General features: G+C 41.6%; 1 protein-coding gene across 2 annotated transcripts in view; it reads left to right on the plus strand.

Moving 5' to 3' along the window:
* Camkmt (calmodulin-lysine N-methyltransferase) overlaps positions 1-20,094 on the plus strand; it is a 365,021-nt gene that overhangs the window by 15,836 nt on the left and 329,091 nt on the right. For both annotated transcript variants that reach the window (XM_029471134.1, XM_021185739.2), the window contains exon 3: positions 9,373-9,437. In XM_029471134.1, coding sequence (XP_029326994.1) covers positions 9,373-9,437 — 65 coding nt within the window. The remainder of the gene's footprint in view (positions 1-9,372; positions 9,438-20,094) is intronic.

A 20,094-nucleotide genomic window follows, 5' to 3' on the forward strand; every position in this document is an offset into this window, starting at 1 on the left:
GATCTTTATAAGAGTGCTTTGAAAATCTGGTGTAATTTGGTAACTATAAATTGTTATATGATGTTGCTATTTGGTTTTCTTCTCTAGATTTTCAACATCTGACAAAGAAGTTCCAATGTGTTTACTTCAGTCAATTCCAGGGTAGATACCATGGATATCCCAAGTTAGTTTGGGAAACATGGATAGCTTGAAGACTGCCCTCATTCCATCCCAGGACTGTAAAAGTCTTAGAGGACAATATATACTCAGGTTTCCAAAATAACTTGAGACTTGTTGGAATGTTTTGACTAGAATCTGCTACACCTAAATGTAAATTGATATCTTGTCTTTTCCACTTGAACACCATTTTGTGGAGGGGTCATTTGACACAATGAGGTGAATAGTCTGGAATATTTGGTTCTGTTTTCATTTCTTCAGGTTGTCTATGTTACTGGTACTGTGTTCATGTGGATCCCATCCTTCTTGGCGAGGCAGCTCCTCCTCCTCCTCTTCCTCCTCTTCCTCCTCCTTCTCCTCTTTCTCCTTCTTCTCCTCCTCCTCCTCTTCCTTCTTCTTTTTTGTTTTTTGGGGATTTTTTTTTTTTTTTTGAGACAGGGTTTCTCTGTATAGCCCCAGCTGTCCTGTTACTCACTTTGTAGACCAGGCTGGCCTTGAACTCAGAGATCCACCTGCCTCTGCCTCCCAAGTGCTGGGATTAAAGGTGTGTGCCACCACTGCCTGGCTTCTTGGCTTCTTCTTAAACATATTTATTTGTTATAAACATGCATCTCTTGCTAAATCAAAGTGTCTTCTCATATAAATCATAGTTGTGTGTGTTATTTTAATTGCAAGTCGATTTTGTTCGGTATTAAGAATAGCTAATCCAGCTTGTTTCTTGGGACCATTTGCTTGGAAAATTGTTTTCTAACCTTTTACTCTGAGGTAGTGTCTGCCTTTGTCACTGAGGTGCGTTTCCTGTATGTAGCAAAATTCTGGGTCCTGTTTATGTATCCAGTCTGTTAGTCTATGCCTTTTTATTGGGGAGTTGATTCCATTGATGTTAAGAGAGATTAAGGAAAAGGGATTGTTACTTCCTGTTTTTTGTTTGTTTGTTTGTTTGTTTGTTTTTAGAGGTGGAATTATATTTGTCTGGCTATCTTATTTTGGGTTTGGTGAAAGATTAGTTTCTTGATATTTCTAGGGTGTAGTTTCCCTCCTTGTGTTGGTGTTTTCCATCTATTATCCTTTGTAGGGCTGGATTTGTGGAAAGATATTGTGTAAATTTGGTTTTGTCTTGGAATAGCTTGTTTTCTTCTTCTACGGTAATTGAGAGTTTTGCTGGGTATAGTAGCCTGGGCTGTCATTTGTGTTCTCTTAGGGTCTGTATGACATCTGCCCAGGATCTTCTAGCTTTCGTAGTCTCTGGTGAGAAGTCTGGTGTAATTCTGATAGGTCTGCCTTTATATGTTACTTGACCTTTTTCTCTTACTGCTTTTAAAATTCTTTCTTTGGTGAGTACATTTGGTGTTTTAATTATTATGTGATTGGAGGAATTTCTACAGATTGGGAGTTCTGTAGACTTCTTGTATGTTCATGGGCATCTCTTTCTTTAGGTTAGGGAAGTTTTCTTCTATAATTTTGTTGAAGATATTTAATGACCCTTTAAGTTAGGATTCTTCCCTCTCTTCTATACCTATTATCCTTAGGTTTGGTCTTCTCATTGTGTCCTGGATTTCCTGGATGTTTTGGGTTAGGATATTTTTGCATTTCATTTTTTTTTTTGTGTCAATGTTTTCTATGGTATCTTCTGCACCTGAGAGTCTCTCTTCTTCTTCTTTTTTAAAGATTTATTTATTTATTATATGTAAGTACACTGTAACTGTCTTCAGATAGACTAGAAGAGGGCATCAGATCTCATTACAGATGGTTGTGAGCCACCATGTGGTTGCTGGGACTTGAACTCAGGACCTTTGGAAGAGCAGTCAGTGCTCTTAACCTCTGAGCCATCTCTCCAGCCCCTGAGATTCTCTCTTCTATCTCTTGTATTCTATTGGTGATGCTTACATCTATGACTCCTGATCTCTTTCCTAGGTTTTCTAACTCCAGGGTTTTCTCCCTTTGTGATTCCTTTATTGTTTCTATTTTCATTTTTAGATCTTGGATGGTTTTGTTCATTTCCTTCAACTGTTTGTGTTTTCCTGTAATTCTTTAATGTATTTTTGTGTTTTGTCTTTAAGGGCTTCTACCTGTTAACCTGTGTTCTCCTGTATTTCTTTAAGGGAGTTATTTATGTCTTTCTTAAAGCCCTCTATCATCATCACGAGAAGTGATTTTAGATCAAAATCTTGCTTTTCCTGTGTGATGGTGTATCCAGGACTTGCTATGTTGGGAGAATTGGGTTCTGATGATGCCAAGTAACCTTGGTTTCTGTTGCTTCTGTTCTTATGCTTGCCTCCTGCCATCTGATTATCTCTAGTGCTACCTGCCCTGGCTATGTCTGACTGGAGCCTGTCCTTCCTGTGATCCTGGTTGTGTCTGAATTCCTTAGAGTTCAGCTGTCTCTGGGATACTGTGATTCTGTGATCCTGTGATCCTGAGATCTTGGGTGTGTCAGAGCTCCTGGGAGTCAAACTGCTTCTGGGACCCTGAGTTCCTGGTGTGACCAAGCTCCTAGGATCCTGGGATCCTGGAATCCTGTGATCCTCCGCATGTTAGAGTGCCTGGGAGTGGAGCTTCCTCTGGGTGTTGTGGGATGGCTGCAGAGTTCGGGCCGAAGGTCTACTCAGAGCTCCGGCCGAATTTTATTTATTTTTGGCTTTTGAGACAGGGTTTCTTTACATAGCCCTGGTTGTCCTATACCTTGCGCTGTAGATCAGGCTGGCCTCTAACTTAGAGATCCACTTGCTTCTGCCTCCAGGTTGCTGGGATTAAGGGAGTGTGCCTAGCTAACTGTTCATGTTTTTATAAGTAGAATTGTGAGATTTGACTTCCTGTCTCCCCACCCTTATACAACTTAAAAATATCACAGTGTGCACTCTAAGACAGTGCTTTCAACAAGGACAAATTTTGTGTCAGTATTAACTCAGAGTTGCAGTAGTAACTTTGAATAGTATGGACTTTTAATGTAGGCATTTTACTTAAGTTATCCCAGCTCCTGGCTTTAACATTTAATAGTATGTAATATGCACACGGTTTTTCTATCCTACTCTGTTGTGTGACAGTGTTTCCTAGGGAAATGATACACATGTATTTACTCATCTCAGATAGGAGTGTTAGGTTGGTCCAAGATGGAGTCACCTAAGGCACTGTGGTGGTATGAATTGGAATGACCTCCACAGACTCATGTGCTTGAGTGCTTGGCCTGTAGGGAGGGGCATTATTAGGAGGTGTGGCCTTGTTGGAGTAGGTGAGGCCTAGTTGGAGGAAGCGTGTCACTTTGGGGCTGAACGTTGAGGTCTCACATATGCTTAAGTTGTACCCAGTGTAACCCAGTCTCCTACTGCCCACTAGTCAAGATGTAGAACTCTGGACTCCTCCAGCACCCTCTCTTCCTGGGCACTATTATTCTTCCCATCATTATGATAATGGGCTGAACCTCTGAAATTGTAAGGCGCCTAATTAAATGTTTGCCTTTATAAGACTTGCCTTGGTCATGTCGTTTTCCCATAGCAATGGAAACTCTAAGTTCAAGATGAGCTCCTGACCCATGTGGGAACCAGTCAGCTTTTATACCATTTTAAGTACATGCAAATAATAAGTTCAGTTCTAGGTTAAAGGACAAACAAGGCAATAAACACAAATAGTCAAGGAACAAACAAGGCAATAAAAAAAAATCCCATGATCTCTGTTTCTAGGGGCTTATCAGAATGATCAAGATATCTGAGCCTACTTTTCAGTCCTAGTCCAAAGTCAAATTCTTGCCTGAAGCCTACTTTGTTGTCCTGGCCCAATGTCAAATTCCTACCAAGTTTTTAGAAGTTGACCCAAAAGTTCTCCCCACTAAAGACTCTGATAAGCTGGGTCCATTAGGGACTTATCTCCTCATAGTATTGCAGGTTATACAGCCTTTACCTTAGGGAGGGATGGGTAATCACATTACTCAATTTTTCTGTCTCCACAGCAGTCAGACTGGACCTATCAGCTCCCATTTTCCACAGCTGCACAAGCCAGGCAAAAATAGGCCCTTTGCTTTAAAAAAAAGTCTTCTCTATTTCCAACAGCTCAGGTGCTGAATATTCGGTCACTACCACAGTTCCTTGCATTATACCATTGTTGGAGACAGGGTTTCTTTGTGTAGCCCTGGCTGTCCTGGAGCTCACTTTGTAGACCAGGCTGGCCTCGAACTTAGAAATCCACCTGCCTCTGCCTCCCAAGTGCTGGGATTAAAGGCATGAGCCACCACTGCCCAGTGCATTACACCATTGTTAATATGCCCATCTTATGGGGCATCGTCATTTCCCTAAATTTTTTTCTTACCAAGTTGGATCTGTGGGGTATCTTTTATTGCTTTTACCATGTTCTCCTCTGTCCCACTCTCTAAATCTTCCCATGGGTTCCACGTCCTTGAACCCCAGTGAGGGTTTTTGAGCATGAATTTAACTTGTACTTTGTTTTCCCTCTTGCTTACAAGCCTTAAGAAGCAGCAAGCCTGCTGGGCATGGTGGCGCATGCCTTTACTCCCAGCACTTAGGAGGCAGAGGCAGGCGGATTTCTGAGTTCGAGGCCAGCCTGGTCTGCAGAGTGAGTTCCAGGACAGCCAGGGCTACACAGAGAAAACCTGTCTCGAAAAACCAAAAAAAAAAAAAAAAAAAAAAAAAAAAAAAAAAAGCAGCAAGCCCCCAGCTCTCTCATCCTCTTGTTTACCTACTAGCCTCAGGTTAGATAGAGGCTAGCACAGAGGAGGCTGCTGCATCTCCCCTTTGTTGCAGTTGTTCCTTTCCACAAACATCTCAGCCTCAGATGCATTGCTAACCACGCACAACATAGGTCAGGTATCCTCTGCCTGTTGGCAATCAACCCTGTGTGCTAATCTTAAAGACTGCAAGACTTCCTCTAAACCTTTAACTGTTTTCAGGGCAACTCCATATTCCTGTGGTGGATTCCACTCATCAAGTAGGCGTGCCACCTCATCACATAGATGATGGCTGCCACCCTGGGATTCCTCCCATAGTCACTCCAAATCCTGATGGCTCAGCCTTATTGCCCATCTCACTACCCAAAGCAAGAAGCAGCAACTGCTGACGTAGCACAAAGGCACACTAATACACTACATGGGAAAGGACAACTCCACTGGAGTGTCCTCCATGGATGCATCTCATTCAAGCTTCCCGGCCTCAGGCATATGGCCTTGCTACTTACAGCTAAGGCCAAATGCACTCACTCCTCTCCAACACTTCTGTGGTGTCCCTTGTGCAGGTGCCAGTTATGTTGTGTGACAAAACTTTTCCTGGGGATATGCACACATGTCTGCTCAACCAAGATAGAGAGAGAGCCCCTGAGAGACCAAAGTACAGATGCTACTGAAGTCCAACTTGGTGAGCCAGTGATTTTTATTGGGGTTACTTATAGGAGCAGAAATGGAGAGACAGCAGGATCACCACAGTCTACATCAGCATGGGTGACAGCTCACAAAAGCTGGGAAATTGGAGCCTACTGTGCAGCCTGTAAGCTTGACAGGTTGGAGAGTGTGGGTTTCAGGTACTTCAGTTGGTCTAAACCTCTTCCCGGTAGCTGGGCTGCTTTGTGCGTCTTCCCGGTAGCTGGGCTGCTTTGTGCGTCTTCCAGGAAGCTGGGCTGGTTTCAGTCATCTTTGCAGCTTGTCTGAGAGTCTTCTCTGAAGCGCAGCTTTTTTTTTTTTTTTTCCCCTTATTCTGGCAAACTCCTTCTGGCTTACTCCTAGTTTCAGGGACTTGCAGAAGCTATTTTGGGTTGTTTACTTTGCTGTTTAAGGACTGCAGAACCCAATGTTTCAACCTCAGAGGAAGTTGTTAGGCCTTGTCTTAGGGTTTTATTACTAGGAAGAGATGCCATGACCATGGCAACTCTTGGAAAACATTTCGTTGAAGGTTTGGTCTGTTGTCAGCATGGCTGGAGGCATGGTGACAAACAGGCAGAGAGGTGCCTGAGAGTCGTACATTCTGATCTGCAGGCAGCAGGAAAAGAGAGTGACACTGGGCTTGGCTTGAACATCTGAAACCTCAAAGCCAACCCCCAATGACAAACTTTCCTCAACAAAGCCACACCTGCTCCAACAAGGCCACACCTCCTAAAAGTGCCACACCCTATGAGTCTATGGAACCATTTTCATTCAGTCCACCACTTGCAACACGCTCTTGCCTCAGATTTAATTTCAAATGATTTATCCTGATTGTGTTGTTCAAAGGGATGAGTGGGGTGGGGGCGGGGGCGTGGGGGAGTGAGGAGAAGGGAGAAAAGGAAGAGAGAGGAGGGGAGGGGAGAGAAGGAATCAGAATGATTTTCTTAGGCCATAAAGAAATTCAGTGATTTTGTTTTTACTTTTTTTTTTTTGAGAAAGTGTCTCTAGCTCAGTCTGGATTCAACCTCTCCACATAGCCAAGAAGGCCCTGAACCTTGCTTTTTGAATGCTGGGTTACAGGCTTTTTGTTGTTGTTGTTGTTGTTGTTGGGTAGTGAAGTCATCAGAAACAGGGTTGATGATATTCTACAACTATTCCCACTATAGTAGCATGTGTAATAGAGCCAAATGATAAAAGCCAACATGAAATCTGTGTTCTGTAACTGTGGTGCAGATAGTCACAGTCATTCACAGGAGCTCTTTGATCTTTTGAACAGTTAATTAAGATCATGTTACAGACCGGGCAGTGGTGGCGCATGCCTTTAATCCCAGCACTTGGGAGGCAGAGGCAGGCGGATTTCTGAGTTCGAGGCCAGCCTGGTCTACAGAGTGAGTTCCAGGGCAGCCAGGGCGACACAGAGAAACCCTGTCTTGGAAAAAAACAAAAAACAAACAAACAAACAAAAACCAACCAAACAAACAAAAGAGCTCATGTTACAGGATGTTACTGAATGTTGAAAACTATGATGCATTATAAAAAACATGAATTGCACAGCAGTCTTTATCAAAGTATAGAGAACAGATTTGATGAGTGTGTACCAAAATATTAACTGCTCATTAGGATATTGATGTTTTATTATCTTCAAAGTAATCATATGCTGCTGATGTGTTTTGGGACATGCTGCGGTCTGAGCCATGCCATGCCCCCGTCCTGTGTTTTAGATGTTAAAACTGCATATATTATAGTTTCAGTAATGTTAGTGTAATTAACTGCTATCCCTAGACCCTCATAGTCACTGAGGTGGATCTACAAACATCATATTATGATACGGAAGCTTTGGTTTCTGGTTGGTGACTATTTCTTTGGATTATGATACTTTTGTATCCCAGCGTTTATGGTTAGTTATGACTGCAGACAGCTTTATGCAACCTCAGCCTCACTGACAGAGAAATGGTAGGAGCGAAATACGAGCTCTTTTTTTCTGAAAGAGTAATGTAATTACTATTCTATTGATATTTATATAATTACATCTATCTATCTACCTATCCATCTATCTATACATATACATTCTAGCCCCCATTTGTATTAAATGTTAATGATGAAGTTAAGGTAATATTGATAAAATGCATGTCAGGTGATTTACTGATGAATGTATTTTAAACAATCAAAACACCCTAAAGTGGGTTCAGCTGCAATTCTGAGGGGGCATGTAGAAGATTATAGCGCTATAACTCCAGCTATCGCCACTGGTTCCCTTATTAAGATTCAAATAATCAAACCCAATATGTGAAGGGCTGAGTGGAGCGAGTTGAGCTAACAGAGGCAGAGGGCAGGTTAGGGGTAGATGCCAAGAGTCAGGCTGACCTGTTGATCAATGTTCAGGACTGCCGGCCGTGGACTGCCGGCCGTGGACTGCAGAGCTGGTGGTCCACTAGTCTTTGCGTCCCGTTAGCAAACTGTGGCGCTCACTGCTTTAGTGGAACTTCTGTGTTACTGTGGCTGGCTCTGGAGGCCCATTCGCTCGGCTCTGCTTTATTCTAAAATTCTCTGTGTGCTTTGTTTCTTTTAAAACAAGTTTCACCTTTAAGAAGAAACCTAAAGACTGTTCACTTCCCTGGCCTTACAGCTGAACATGGACAGGAAGTTAGTGCTGGCCACACGAGGGCCAAGCAGAAGAGTGCAGCCCACTGGCCTTACAGCTGAACATGGACAGGAAGTTAGTGCTGGCCCCACGAGGACCAAGCAGAGGAGTGCAGCCCACACCCCTGAAGTTCATCCCCACAAGACAGCTCAGTCTGCAGCTGTTTCGGAGCGTCCAGTATTTGGATGCTATCATTTGCCTGCTGTCACAGGGCAGGTGCATCATCCTTGTGGTCAAGGGGTGGCCCATGTATTATGCTGTTACCTAACACTGTTTATAACTCCTAAGACATTGTGAGGAATGGTTAGTCTTGTGACTAAATTCAACCCTGAAAGCAGTGTAGTCACATAGCAGCCTTTCCAGGTATTTTTTCCTTGAGTTTGAAGTAACCATATACCATTCCCAGCACATCCAGGATGCTGCCTGTAGAGGACCGAAGGGCCAGATGGACCTTACAAAGTTCAACTCTCTGACCCCACTCAACACCATAGGACTTGACTTTTTGTTCTGTCTGACTAAGAAATAGACCATGGAGCCAAGTGAAGTGCACTTTGTCACATGTAAGGATCTGCTTTGTTCCTTGTTGCTTTTCCCTTTTTAAACCTTTGTTATATCTTTCCATTCTGTTTCTTGTCAAATGCATAAATGTTTGTTCTGCAACTCACTGAAGTTTTGAACTCTGGCTTGTGCAGTTTTTATTGTCTGTGTCAGACGTACAGCCAGACATGGTCCTCTTTCAACATTTTCCACATTCTGTTAAGCACCATCAAAACCGCCCTCCCCCTCTGTCCTCTACCCCCCACTCCCATTCGCCCAACACGCTCTGCGAGAAGAAGAAAAAAGAATCACCTTGTGTGTTGTAGCTCATTTGTCTCAAGAGAGAATCAATAGGTCATATTCAGTGCCTTGAATAAAAGTTTCACCTTTAAGAATTTGTGTGTAACTGTAGATTATTTTCCGTTAAGCAGCGATGGTACAAATGATAGCACTTGTAGATGTTGATTGTAATCAGGAAATGCTGTAACATGAAATGCTCTGAAGAGCACGATCTGAGGGTTTGTCTCCCTTCTCCCTCCAGTGGGCAGACATTGTTTTAAAGCTGTAATACGGTAGGGTTCATTAGTATTGACTGTATCACAATATACTCTCAGATTTAAAGAAGAATTAGAAGTGCTGTTATTTTAGACACGTTAAATAAACTTTTATTCCTTTGCAGGCGCAATAGTGGGCCCTTGAATGTCGAAGACGTGCTTACCAGCTTTGACAACACCGGAAATGTTTGTAAGTTACATGCTCACTGTGAAATATACCCAGGGCTTTAAAACCAGATTTTAGTTCTGCCCTAGTATTTATTATACTAACCATGTGTTTATACTCATATGTGTATGCATGCACATAGATGCATATCTTTTATATATATGTATGCATGCATACATATACACATGCATATTAGAAATTCCTGGTACTTTACGCTGTAGAATGTACCCCGTAGGAGATGCATACTAAATGGGGTATGGCAGGTTTTACCAAAACTTTATGGCGATGTGTGTGTTTGAGACAGAGTATAGATCAGAAGGAAGTCTGGACTCCCCGGTGCCTGGCATTCCTTCTGGTTCCTGTTTCCCTCGCAACTTTCCCGGGAAGTTCAGTTGCTCTGCTTGCTTTGCCTGCTGTGTTCTTCTGTTTTGGTGCTGATTAAATCCACAACACATTCTTTATGATGTCACTATACTTAAAATGCAGGTTTTCAATGACATGATAGAGGCGATATTATATCTCTGTCTAAGCCACTGATTAATTGGTGATTTATTTCTCTGCTGAGAACTTGACTTAAGCAATTCTAAAATAATGCCATGTGATGAAAGACATCAGCTAAGAACATGTTCACATCACAGTTAAATAACATCTCATAAATAGAAGTATAGATGTTTATAAGCTTGACTTTTTAAACACTGGGTAACACTATACCTATTATTATGTAACTTAATTTTTTTTACTTACCAGTTTATTCTCTGGTGTTTTTAAATGACTATTAGAGTAATTTTTAATACGGGTGTATTATGATTTGATTTAAATATTAATCTAAGAAATTAAAAATTCAAGAAAAACCTAAAAAAAAAACCATCTCATGATAAGAACTGTGTGTCTTCTAAGTTGTTGCACAGAATACTTATCAAAACAGTGAATCATTAGTAAAATATGACTGTTTCAAATTTAAAAATAACTAAATTTTTTCTAAAAGGAAACATCATAATTACTTATTGTCTATTCTTTTATTATTATTATTATTTTGTTTTTTGTTTGTTTTTATTTTTTTTCGAGACAGGGTTTCTCTGTGTAGCCTTGGCTGTCCTGGAACTCACTCTGTACACAAAGCTGGCTTTGAACTCAGAAATCCGCCTTGCTCCTGGTGCTTGGTGCTTTTCAAACTTGTTTAAAAGGGCTTATAAGTATGCACAATTTATGTTGTTTAGGCTTATTGTAAAACAAACTTAAGTTAAAAGAAGACACCAAAAATTACTTTGATGTTTTAAAATGAATGATTTTCTCTGCCTCTGTCTCTGCCTCCCAAGTGCTGGGGTTAAAGGCGAGCGCCACCACTGCCTGGCTTTATTGTCTGTCTATTCTTAAATGATAAACTTTGCTGATAGTACTCTTTTACCAAATGGGTGGGTTTTACTTGGGTAATGTATTATCATAGACATTAATTTTGTTCTGTGTCCATATTTTCATTAGTTCTGGCTTGCATAGAAAAGTTATATTTTGTCACGAAGGGATCGGTAAATGTTCTGTTACTGTAAAATATTTAGAATGGCATAGGTTTCTTTTGCATGGACAGTAGTAGGTTACCTTTCAGCTTACTCATGCTGGCCTTTAGTGAATTCTGACTTAGGTGTATATTGTAGTTTTGTTGGGAGCAAGGCAAGGACTGGCCAAGGGATGCTATGGTGGCTGAGAACACTGCAGTAATGTGAAATATCACTAAGTCAGCCTTGTGCGTGCGCACACATGTTTAGAACATGATCCTGGAATGTGAAATGTAGACGTTTACATTCAGTAATATAAACCAAGTATTGTTTTCTTTGTTTTTTTGTTTTTTAAGTATTATTTTCTTGACTCACTGTGAAGTAGGGCCACTAGCTGGCAGCACGGAATACAATGAAAAGTCTCGTAATGGTCCAAGGTATAACTTCACACGTAAATCACCGGCTTGTCCTTCTCTAACATCCTCTTCACCACCCACACCCCTTAGCTGTCGCACTGACAAGTGAAACAATCACGTGTTGAGGAAGCCCTTACCCCTCTGTCCTATGTTGAGGACGCCGCCCCCCCTCCCCTCCTGTGTTGAGGACACCCTTCCTGCTCTGTGTTGTTTGGTGGGGAACTTCAGAACAAGCTATGTCTGCACCTTAGGTGATTTATGTCGTCTCTGTGAACTTGACTTCCATTCATTCTTAAAGACTACATATAATTCATGGACGCCATCGAACTCTAGTCCTCGCACCTGATGCTCAGGAAGTGGAAGCTACTCTGTTGCTCCTGGTGCTTGGTGCTTTTCAAGCTTGTTTAAAAGGGCTTATAGGTATGCACAATTATGTTGTTGAGGCTTAGTGTAAAACAAACTTAAGTTAAAAGGAGATACCAAAAATTACTTTGATGTTTTAAAATGAATGATTTTTTTTAAAAGATTTTTATTTATTTAATATATATAAGTACACTGTAGCTGTCTTCAGACACTCCAGAAGAGGGAGTCAGATCTTGTTACAGATAGTTGTGAGCCACTATGTGGTTACTGGGACTTGAACTCAGGACCTCCAGAAGAGCAATCGGTGCTCTTAACCACTGAGCCATCTCTCCAGCCCAAAATGAATGATTTTGATTGAACTAAAAAGCCAGAAAAATTAGGAAAAAAATAACAAAATAGTTTATTAAAATGTTTTATCATAATAGTCTTAAGAACCTGAAAATATTGTCAAGTGACAGATGTAGTAACAAAAACAAGGTGTCTTAAGACTTTTCTGTATATAACCTTTTGGCATGTGAGGGTCAGGGTGGTATGGGTGCTGTGTATGTGTGCTCATGTGGGTGGCTGTATGTGTATATGCATGTGTGTGGAGGCCTGAGGCTGAGGTCAGCAGCCTTCCTCTGTTCTCTACCTACTCACAGAGGCAAGGTCTCTTGAGCTTGGCCGTGCAGCCAGGCTGGCTGCCCACTGCTCTAGGGAGAGTTAGACATGGGCACCACACCTTCCTGCCCTTTACATAGTCTGGCATGTGAGCCCAGGTGATTGTGTGGCCAGCGCTTCCTCCCCGGAGTCATCTCCTGCTCCATATGCAACATTCTACTTTGTGGTGCAAATATTATATGTGGAGTGCCTGGTCCTTCATCCTCCCTCCCATCTTTCTCCCGCTCCTCTTCTCTGCTGTTTGTCTCTTTTGTCCCCAGATCTTTCTGCTTCCACGTCATATATATGTATGCGATTTATGTGACTAGATTTACTCTTAAATACGTGACTACATTTACTCTTTCGTTTATGAGGAACAGCTATTGAAATTCCACTTAATAGATAAATATAGAAAGTCTCATTAAAGTGAATACTAGTTAAGTTTTTATATAACCATAAAATGCACATAGACAAAAAAGTAATTTTTCATTTGATACATAAGTTTGATTGGATTTTATTAGTGTTGCTAGGCTGAGTTTGTGAGTGGCAAGCCCAGCAGAGGGCGCCACAAGCATAATTCTGTTTCAGAGCACAGTGTAAAGCCAAGAATTACTGTATAAACATTTAAAGACTTGTTTATATGCTTCCATCGATTTATTTCTAATATATTCAATACATTTGCCAATCATTAAAGATAAAAAGCTTTTCTTATCTTTGAATTTATTTTGTTTTTGTTTGAAATGCTGAAATGTAAGTTTTTCTATCTCTAGCCTTAGGTTCTGATCTTCTGACCCTGATGGGGCTTGAAGTGGTGCTCTGGAATGTCAGTTCCTATAGATCTGGTGTGATAGTGTGCAAAGGACATTTACAGTGAGGAACGAAGCTCCTGATGGTAGAAATGATGAGCCCAGTGCTTAGGTTCTTCAGGTTACTATTATTTAATAACAGAAACAACAATTCAAACATTTTAGAGTCATCAGATTCTGCCGTTAGGCCCAGTGAGTGCACTCCTGATGCAGTGGAGCCATCCATCCCAAATGGAAAACCAAGTCATGGTTATGCTCAGTTACTCTTGGCGAGAGTTCCAGAAATTCCAAAACTATGTGGAAAAGTCTTCCTAATTTGGGGGAATAATTGAAATATCTAATTATTTATTTCCTCTTATATTGGAAAATATTTTTATACTTGCTTTTGTTATTTGTATTTTGTTTGTAAACCTTAAAATGGTTTATAAATCTTGAGATGTATTTTACTATTTGACTTCTTATCAATGATATAAGAAGAAATTAAGCTAGATTTCATGGGCTGGCTATGGAAGGGCTTGCTTGCTGACATGTCACAGGTACCAAGGTTAGTTGCAGAAAGAATCAAACGTGTCACGGAGAGTTAATCACTCCGGCACACGGACTTATTTACTGCTTTAGGACCCAACACTGTGCTTTGTGGAAAGCAGACTCTTAAAGTCAAGCGTCCTATGAATAGGCTTACCTGTTCTGTTCTCACTTCTCGAGAACAGCCTTCCTAAGATGCCCAAGCTGCTCTGCAGAGGGAATGTGTGTGCTCCTGCCCCATGGCGCCTAGAAAGAGATGCCATTGTGTGAGCTAGGAAAAAGTGTAAGTCAGCAGCCTTCATCTCCAGTGAGGGTCACTTCTGCCCATCCCTGGGGAGGGGAGCCCCGGAGCCCCTGTCTGACAGTGCCGCATGGATTCCTGCTTCTGTTCTTCCTGGGGGCAGACTCCCCTTTCCTGCTAGGCCCCTTGACTTCCGCTCAGAGAAGCCCACCGTGCTGTTTCCCTAAAGTCGTCTCTTTCTTCTACTGAGATGATCTTTTTATTTTGGAGACAGGGTGTTTCTGAGTAGCTCTGGCTGTCCTGGAAATCACCAGGTAGAACATGCTGGCCTTGCTTCTCAAGCCTTCCTCCTCCTGCCTCCTCCCTTCTGGGATCTAAGGCCGGCACCACCATGTTCCGCCCAAAATGGTTAATGAAGATGTGATTCTTCCCACCTTAGCTGATAACAAATTTGGATATCATAGCGTCTATTACAGCTATTTGGTATTTACAATATCCCCTGTGTATTTGGAAATAGAATAGTTTCCCTTACATTTTTTTAAAGTGTACTATGTTTTCATAGCCTGAACAGATAAGTCAGTATTTCTCATATAATTTATTGCATATACACAGAACATATATACCACATAGGTAATATATAAAATAATAATAGTAATATTGATTATATTATCATATTATTGTATTATATTAATAATATTAATATAGTAATATTATTATAGTTAATAATAGTACAGCACTAACTAGGAATATAGAAATAATGAAAATTCAGAAACAATTCTATTAATGTAGACACATAAAATATGTATGTTAATAATGCCTGTTATTTGTAATGTATATAAGCCAGTAGTTGTTATATATCGTTGCAATATTTTAGTGTCAACCAGAACTTTTCGCTAATGCTGTAGCTTCATCTTGGAGACTATATTAGTAAAACCCCTCTTGCTATTTCTTCCAAGTTTTCACCTCTTGTGTCTGGGCTCTGATAGGACCCCATGATTGGCACATGTCTCACAGCCTCCTACACGTGTTTGAACCTCTTCTCCCATCCTTGACCTGTGACAGCGGTGATCTTCCCCTCCGGGAATGGTTGGTCACAGCTGAGCTTTTAATGAATCCAGCTCTAGTCTTTCCCTGATTCTCTCTACTGTAGGATCTGCTTTAGGGTGTGCCTTAGACTGGTATCTTTTAGACTAGCAATCAAGTGTTACTAGAGGAAAGCTGCTTTTTAAGATTTTTATATATTTATTTCCACCTACCTTAGAGAAGCTGAAGGGAAAATTATGGAAATATAGCCTATATTTTTAGATTTTCCATGATGTCATTATTTTGTCATGTAGAGTGTATACTATGTGCAGAATCCCAACACTTCAGAATGTCAAGTTGACTTAAAAATGTTTTCTCATTCAAATAGTTATGTTTTATATAGTTATGGGTACTTATATACAGGAGACCTATAGAGACCTATATTGCATATGTAACATACACGTGCATTGCATGCCTGTAACACATTACAAAGCGTGTGTGTGAAATGTATTGTATTGGTAAATTGTCATGGGTGGGGCTGGTCCTCCGCTTCAGAGCTCAGCCCCTCGTTCAGGGTGGGCTGGATCCCTAACTCCATGGCCGTGAGGGAAGAGAAAAGCAAGACAGCTCAAGAGTAAACACTGAGCCCTCGAGAGGAGTTAGAAGGTGAGCTGTTTCCAACAGAGGTTGCTGTTTATCCCGGCAGATAAGCTGCCTACGGTGGAAACCGGAAGCCACAAGGTCAGCACATCAATGGAAAGTAAAAAGCTGGATCAGGAGCTCTAGCTGGCCCCTTCCCTGTGTCTTTCCCATTCAGTTTCTGCTGGGTGATAGGGCCCGAACTGAAGGTCTGCTGGCTGTGCCTTCTATTTTATTCTCTCCTGCCTTCTTTGTGTCTAATAACCTCATCCATTCAAAACCGAGGGCATAGCTACCGTGATCACTCTCCATATGAACAATATGTAAGCATAGATATAATCCCTGCAGGAGTTACATAGCCATCATAGATCTGTTTACACGTATGTCTTGTGACCCATAGCCACCCATACTTGTATTTCTATGCAAATAGGCACATATATTTTAGTAGTTTAATTTAGAAGTGAGAAAACTTGGACTTTGATGGGTCATTCACTGTTGTATTTTAAAGTCGGTGTCGCCATAGGAAGTGCTTGTGAGACCGACTTAGCTCTGCCGGCTATTTGTTGTTAATCTCCAGGGAGTCTTTGAACAAGTGCTCCCTCTTCAGAAACACCAGCTACTTTGTGCTGTGATGAACATGTCAGATGTAAGGCTGTGTGCCTGTAAATCCTGCACGTTCCACTAGTGGTGGTGGTGTTGTCTGCTTTATTCTCCAACCTTTGAGTTTTTTATTTTTAATTTTTTTCATATTTTGAGACAAGGTTTTTCTATGTTATCTCTCATTGTCCTGGAGCTCACTCTGCAGACCAGGCTGGCCTTGAACTCAGAAATCCTCCTGCCTCTGCCTCTTGAGTGCTGGGATTGAAGACGTGTGTCACCACTGCCTGACTCTCATTCTTGAACTTCTTTAGTTTTCTCGTTATTAGAAAATCACAGAAAGAAGGAAGGGCGTTTCCTGTCTAAAGATTTCCCATCGCTTGCTATGTGCAGTGCACTGTTGACTAATCTGTCACCAAGAGTGTGGCCCTCGTGTGCTAACACAGTGAGCAAGTGTGCTAGTGTAGACGAGACAGTTCTCACAGACTGCAGCATCTGGGACTCACGTGATTATTAGCGATGGGAAAGGATTGATGTTTCTTTTGAGAACACTTAGGAGTTAAAAAATAAGAAAGCCTGTATTTCATAGCAACATACATTTAAGTTGGATAAAATGCTTAATTGGAAACTGACATTCCTATACACTCCAGATGAATACTTTTGTTGTGTTGAGACAGGGATGCTCTTCTCAATGTAATCTAAATCCCTGGGATTTCAAGATTATAAATAGGTTGACTGGCAGTTTAGGACACTTTGTTTAAAAGGCAGCGTCAAGAAGCTGGAGTGTAAGCCGGGCAGTAGTGGTGCACGCCTTCGATCCCAGCGCTTGGGAGGCAGAGGCAGGCGGATTTCTGAGTTCGAGGCCAGCCTGGTCTACAGAGTGAGCTCCAGGACAGCCAGGGCTATGCAGAGAAACCCTGTCTCAAAAAAAACAAAAACAAAAAACAAACAAACAAACAAAAAAAGAAGCTGGAGTGTAAGCGACACACTGGCAGTTGGTATTTGAGAAGTGTATGCTGACAGAAGTGTAGTCTTTGGAGAGAGCTTTCAGATCAGCAGCGGAAAGGCCAGTTACAAGCCAGCAAGCAACAGTTCACTCTCACAGAGGCAGTCAGGCAGTTTCCTTAACAGTTTTAAGTATCTAGTTTCTGACTATTCCCTTTCTGAAAAATAGTGCAACTATTATATTAAGCTAATAGTAAAGGAATATATTGTAGCGCAGTGAATGCAGACATTTAATTTAGGGGACTTGTTAATTACGGATCCGCCATACAGTGGGCTACTGTATAATTATCCACAGTCTATGAAGCATATTGAGTTAAAAGTCAATGCAGAGGGACTAAAGAGATGGCTCAGCAGTTAAGAGCCCTGACTGCTCTTCCAGAGGTCCTGAGTTCAATTCCCAGCACCTGTGTCGGCTCACAACCGTGTTTAACTATAGTCCCATGGGATCTGATGCCCTCTTTTGGTGTGCGGATGTACATGCAGACAAAATGCCCATATACATAAACAAGTAGATTAAAAAAAAAGCAGTATAATAAATGTGGTCAATTTATTTACTTGTGCGTGTGTGTGTGTGTGTGTGTGAGAGAGAGAGACAGAGACAGAGACAGAGACAGAGAGAGCGAGACAGGGAAACAGACAGGGAGAAAAGACAGGCAGAGAAGAACGGTGGACAATTTTGGATGTCATTAGAAAAACCTCCCACTTCTTTTGAAGCTGTCTCTCATTGGCTTGGAGCTCACCAATGAGGCGAGACTGGCTGGTTAGGGCACAGCAGCCCTCCTGTCCCCTCCTTTCCAGTGCTAAGGTCACGTTTGTCCCACTACACTTGGCATTTTAACATGGGTTCTGTAATGAAACTCATGTGCTTACGCTCGGGAGGCATCTCCCTGGTCCAAATGTGCTCGTTTTCTCATTTTCTGTAAACTGTATACACCCAGAGCATCCCAATAACTGTGATTATGCCCAGAGCTGAGTTTCAGTGCTCAGTGCTTTGTTGGGATTATGAGTAATTTGCATTTTCTTCATTATGCTTTCCAGAATTGTTTGAATTTTTATGATATATATATTTCGCTTACAACCAGGAAGAAAAGAACATTGCTTTCATTTTTAAAAAGTATTCTTTAACTTCCAAGTGAAGTGCTTATCTTTGAAAGCTTTGATAAGAATCTCAAATTATTTAGGATAAGGAGGCAACCCATTTTACCAGTCAAAAAACAGATAATGCCCTATTGTCTTTGAGAGGCTCACGGTGTGTCAGATGTCAGTATCTCCCAATATATTTTCAAGAACTCAAAAATCAAAGCAACAGTCTTACATTAGGGTGGGGAGTACAAAGGGTTAAAGTAACACAGCGATTAGTTTTAGGCAAACTTTCTAGGTGTTTTCTCAAATTTAGGATGTATGGATAGGTAGCAGCTGGGAGATGGGAGGCTGCAGCAGAGAGAGCTGCTGGTGGGCAGCAGAGGCTTGGCTCCAGAGCTCAGGGAACAGGAGTTTTCTTTTGGCTCAGTGTTGAGTAAACGTGGCCCAAGCCACACAGAACCCTTCACATTTGGTATCCGGGGTCAGCAGGCAAGGGACATTTAGAAGATGTGACTTTTTAAATGAACTTTTTACATTTCCATTTGAAATGCCAGGGAGTTAGAAGAAGCATTTAGATATCTCTTTATAACATTCTTTTCCTGTTTTTATTTGAAACATGGAGTTAGAGGGTTTGTCTTTGAAAACAGAAGGTGGAGATGGCTCACTGGTTCAGAGCGCTGATTGCTCTTCCAGACGTCCTGAGTTCAATTCCCAGCAACCACATGGTGGCTTGCAACTATCTGTAGTGGGATCTGATGCCCTCTTCTGGTGTGTCTGAAGACAGCTACAGTGTACTCATATAAGTAAAACAAATAAATAAATCATTAAATATATATATAAGTAAATAGAAAACAGTGTTCTAAAACGACTAACCGAAGCTTACAGCTTCTTAGAACCTTATTGCTCTGGTCAGTGAGACAGCACTGAACGGTATCCTGTCTGTTCCGTGTCTGCCGAGTGTCTGGAGAGGGATGGTTTTCATCATATACAGCCAAGATCCCAGAGTTCCACTCTCTCAGCAAATGCCACCCTCTCTTCTAGCAACTTCCATCCCCTTTCCCATTCCTTACAGAGTTTATCAGCTGCATTAACAATCTCACCCCAGGGGAGAAACTTACCTTATTGATGGGCAGAGTTAGACCCATAGCTTAAAGGCTTGGCAAGTGACCACCCAGGCACGTAGAGACCTTCTCCTGTATTTCTCCAAGGGTTCGTCTCCCCACCATGGTGAGAAGTGGGTTTTAAAGTTCATGATGAGAACTGAAAACTGCAGTGCTAACTTGAGGGACAGAAAATAACATGGGCAAAGGGAAAAGAGCGTGATTGGTGGGTTGTCTCAGAGGACTCTGAGTAAAGGTCACTGGAAAATGGGCTCTCCGGGGTTTCTGAGAGGTAGCTGATGTTCTAATGGAGCAGGGATTTGGGGAGTGAGGGCAGTAAGGAGACACCAGGCCGTGCGTTTGCTTTAATAGTCTTAAAGTAAATGTCCACCTTTTCTTCCTTTCTTTTTCTTGAAGTGCTGCTTTTTTTGTGATAATAACACAGTAGCAATCGTGCCTTATGCTCTGACATAGTCTCTCCTCCAAAGTACTCCTCAAGTTTATGGCCATAGCGATAGTTTAAAATCGCATACATAAACACCACACAGAGAGCAACTAAAAGACTATTCAGCAGTTGTTGTGGTCTCGGGCAGCCTTTGTGTGGGCATTTGTATGGCCTGGGTATATTATACCATGTTATGAATTCTTGATGCGAACAAAGTAGTTAATGGTCGACTGCACTGGCTGTCTGTTATATGTGCCTTGCTTTCTTCCCTCCACTCTTGTTTCTCAACCTTTAATCTGAATATTTGAG

This window comes from Mus caroli, chromosome 17 (assembly GCF_900094665.2).
Source record: "Mus caroli chromosome 17, CAROLI_EIJ_v1.1, whole genome shotgun sequence".
In the NCBI taxonomy this organism is placed as follows: Eukaryota; Metazoa; Chordata; class Mammalia; order Rodentia; family Muridae; genus Mus; species Mus caroli.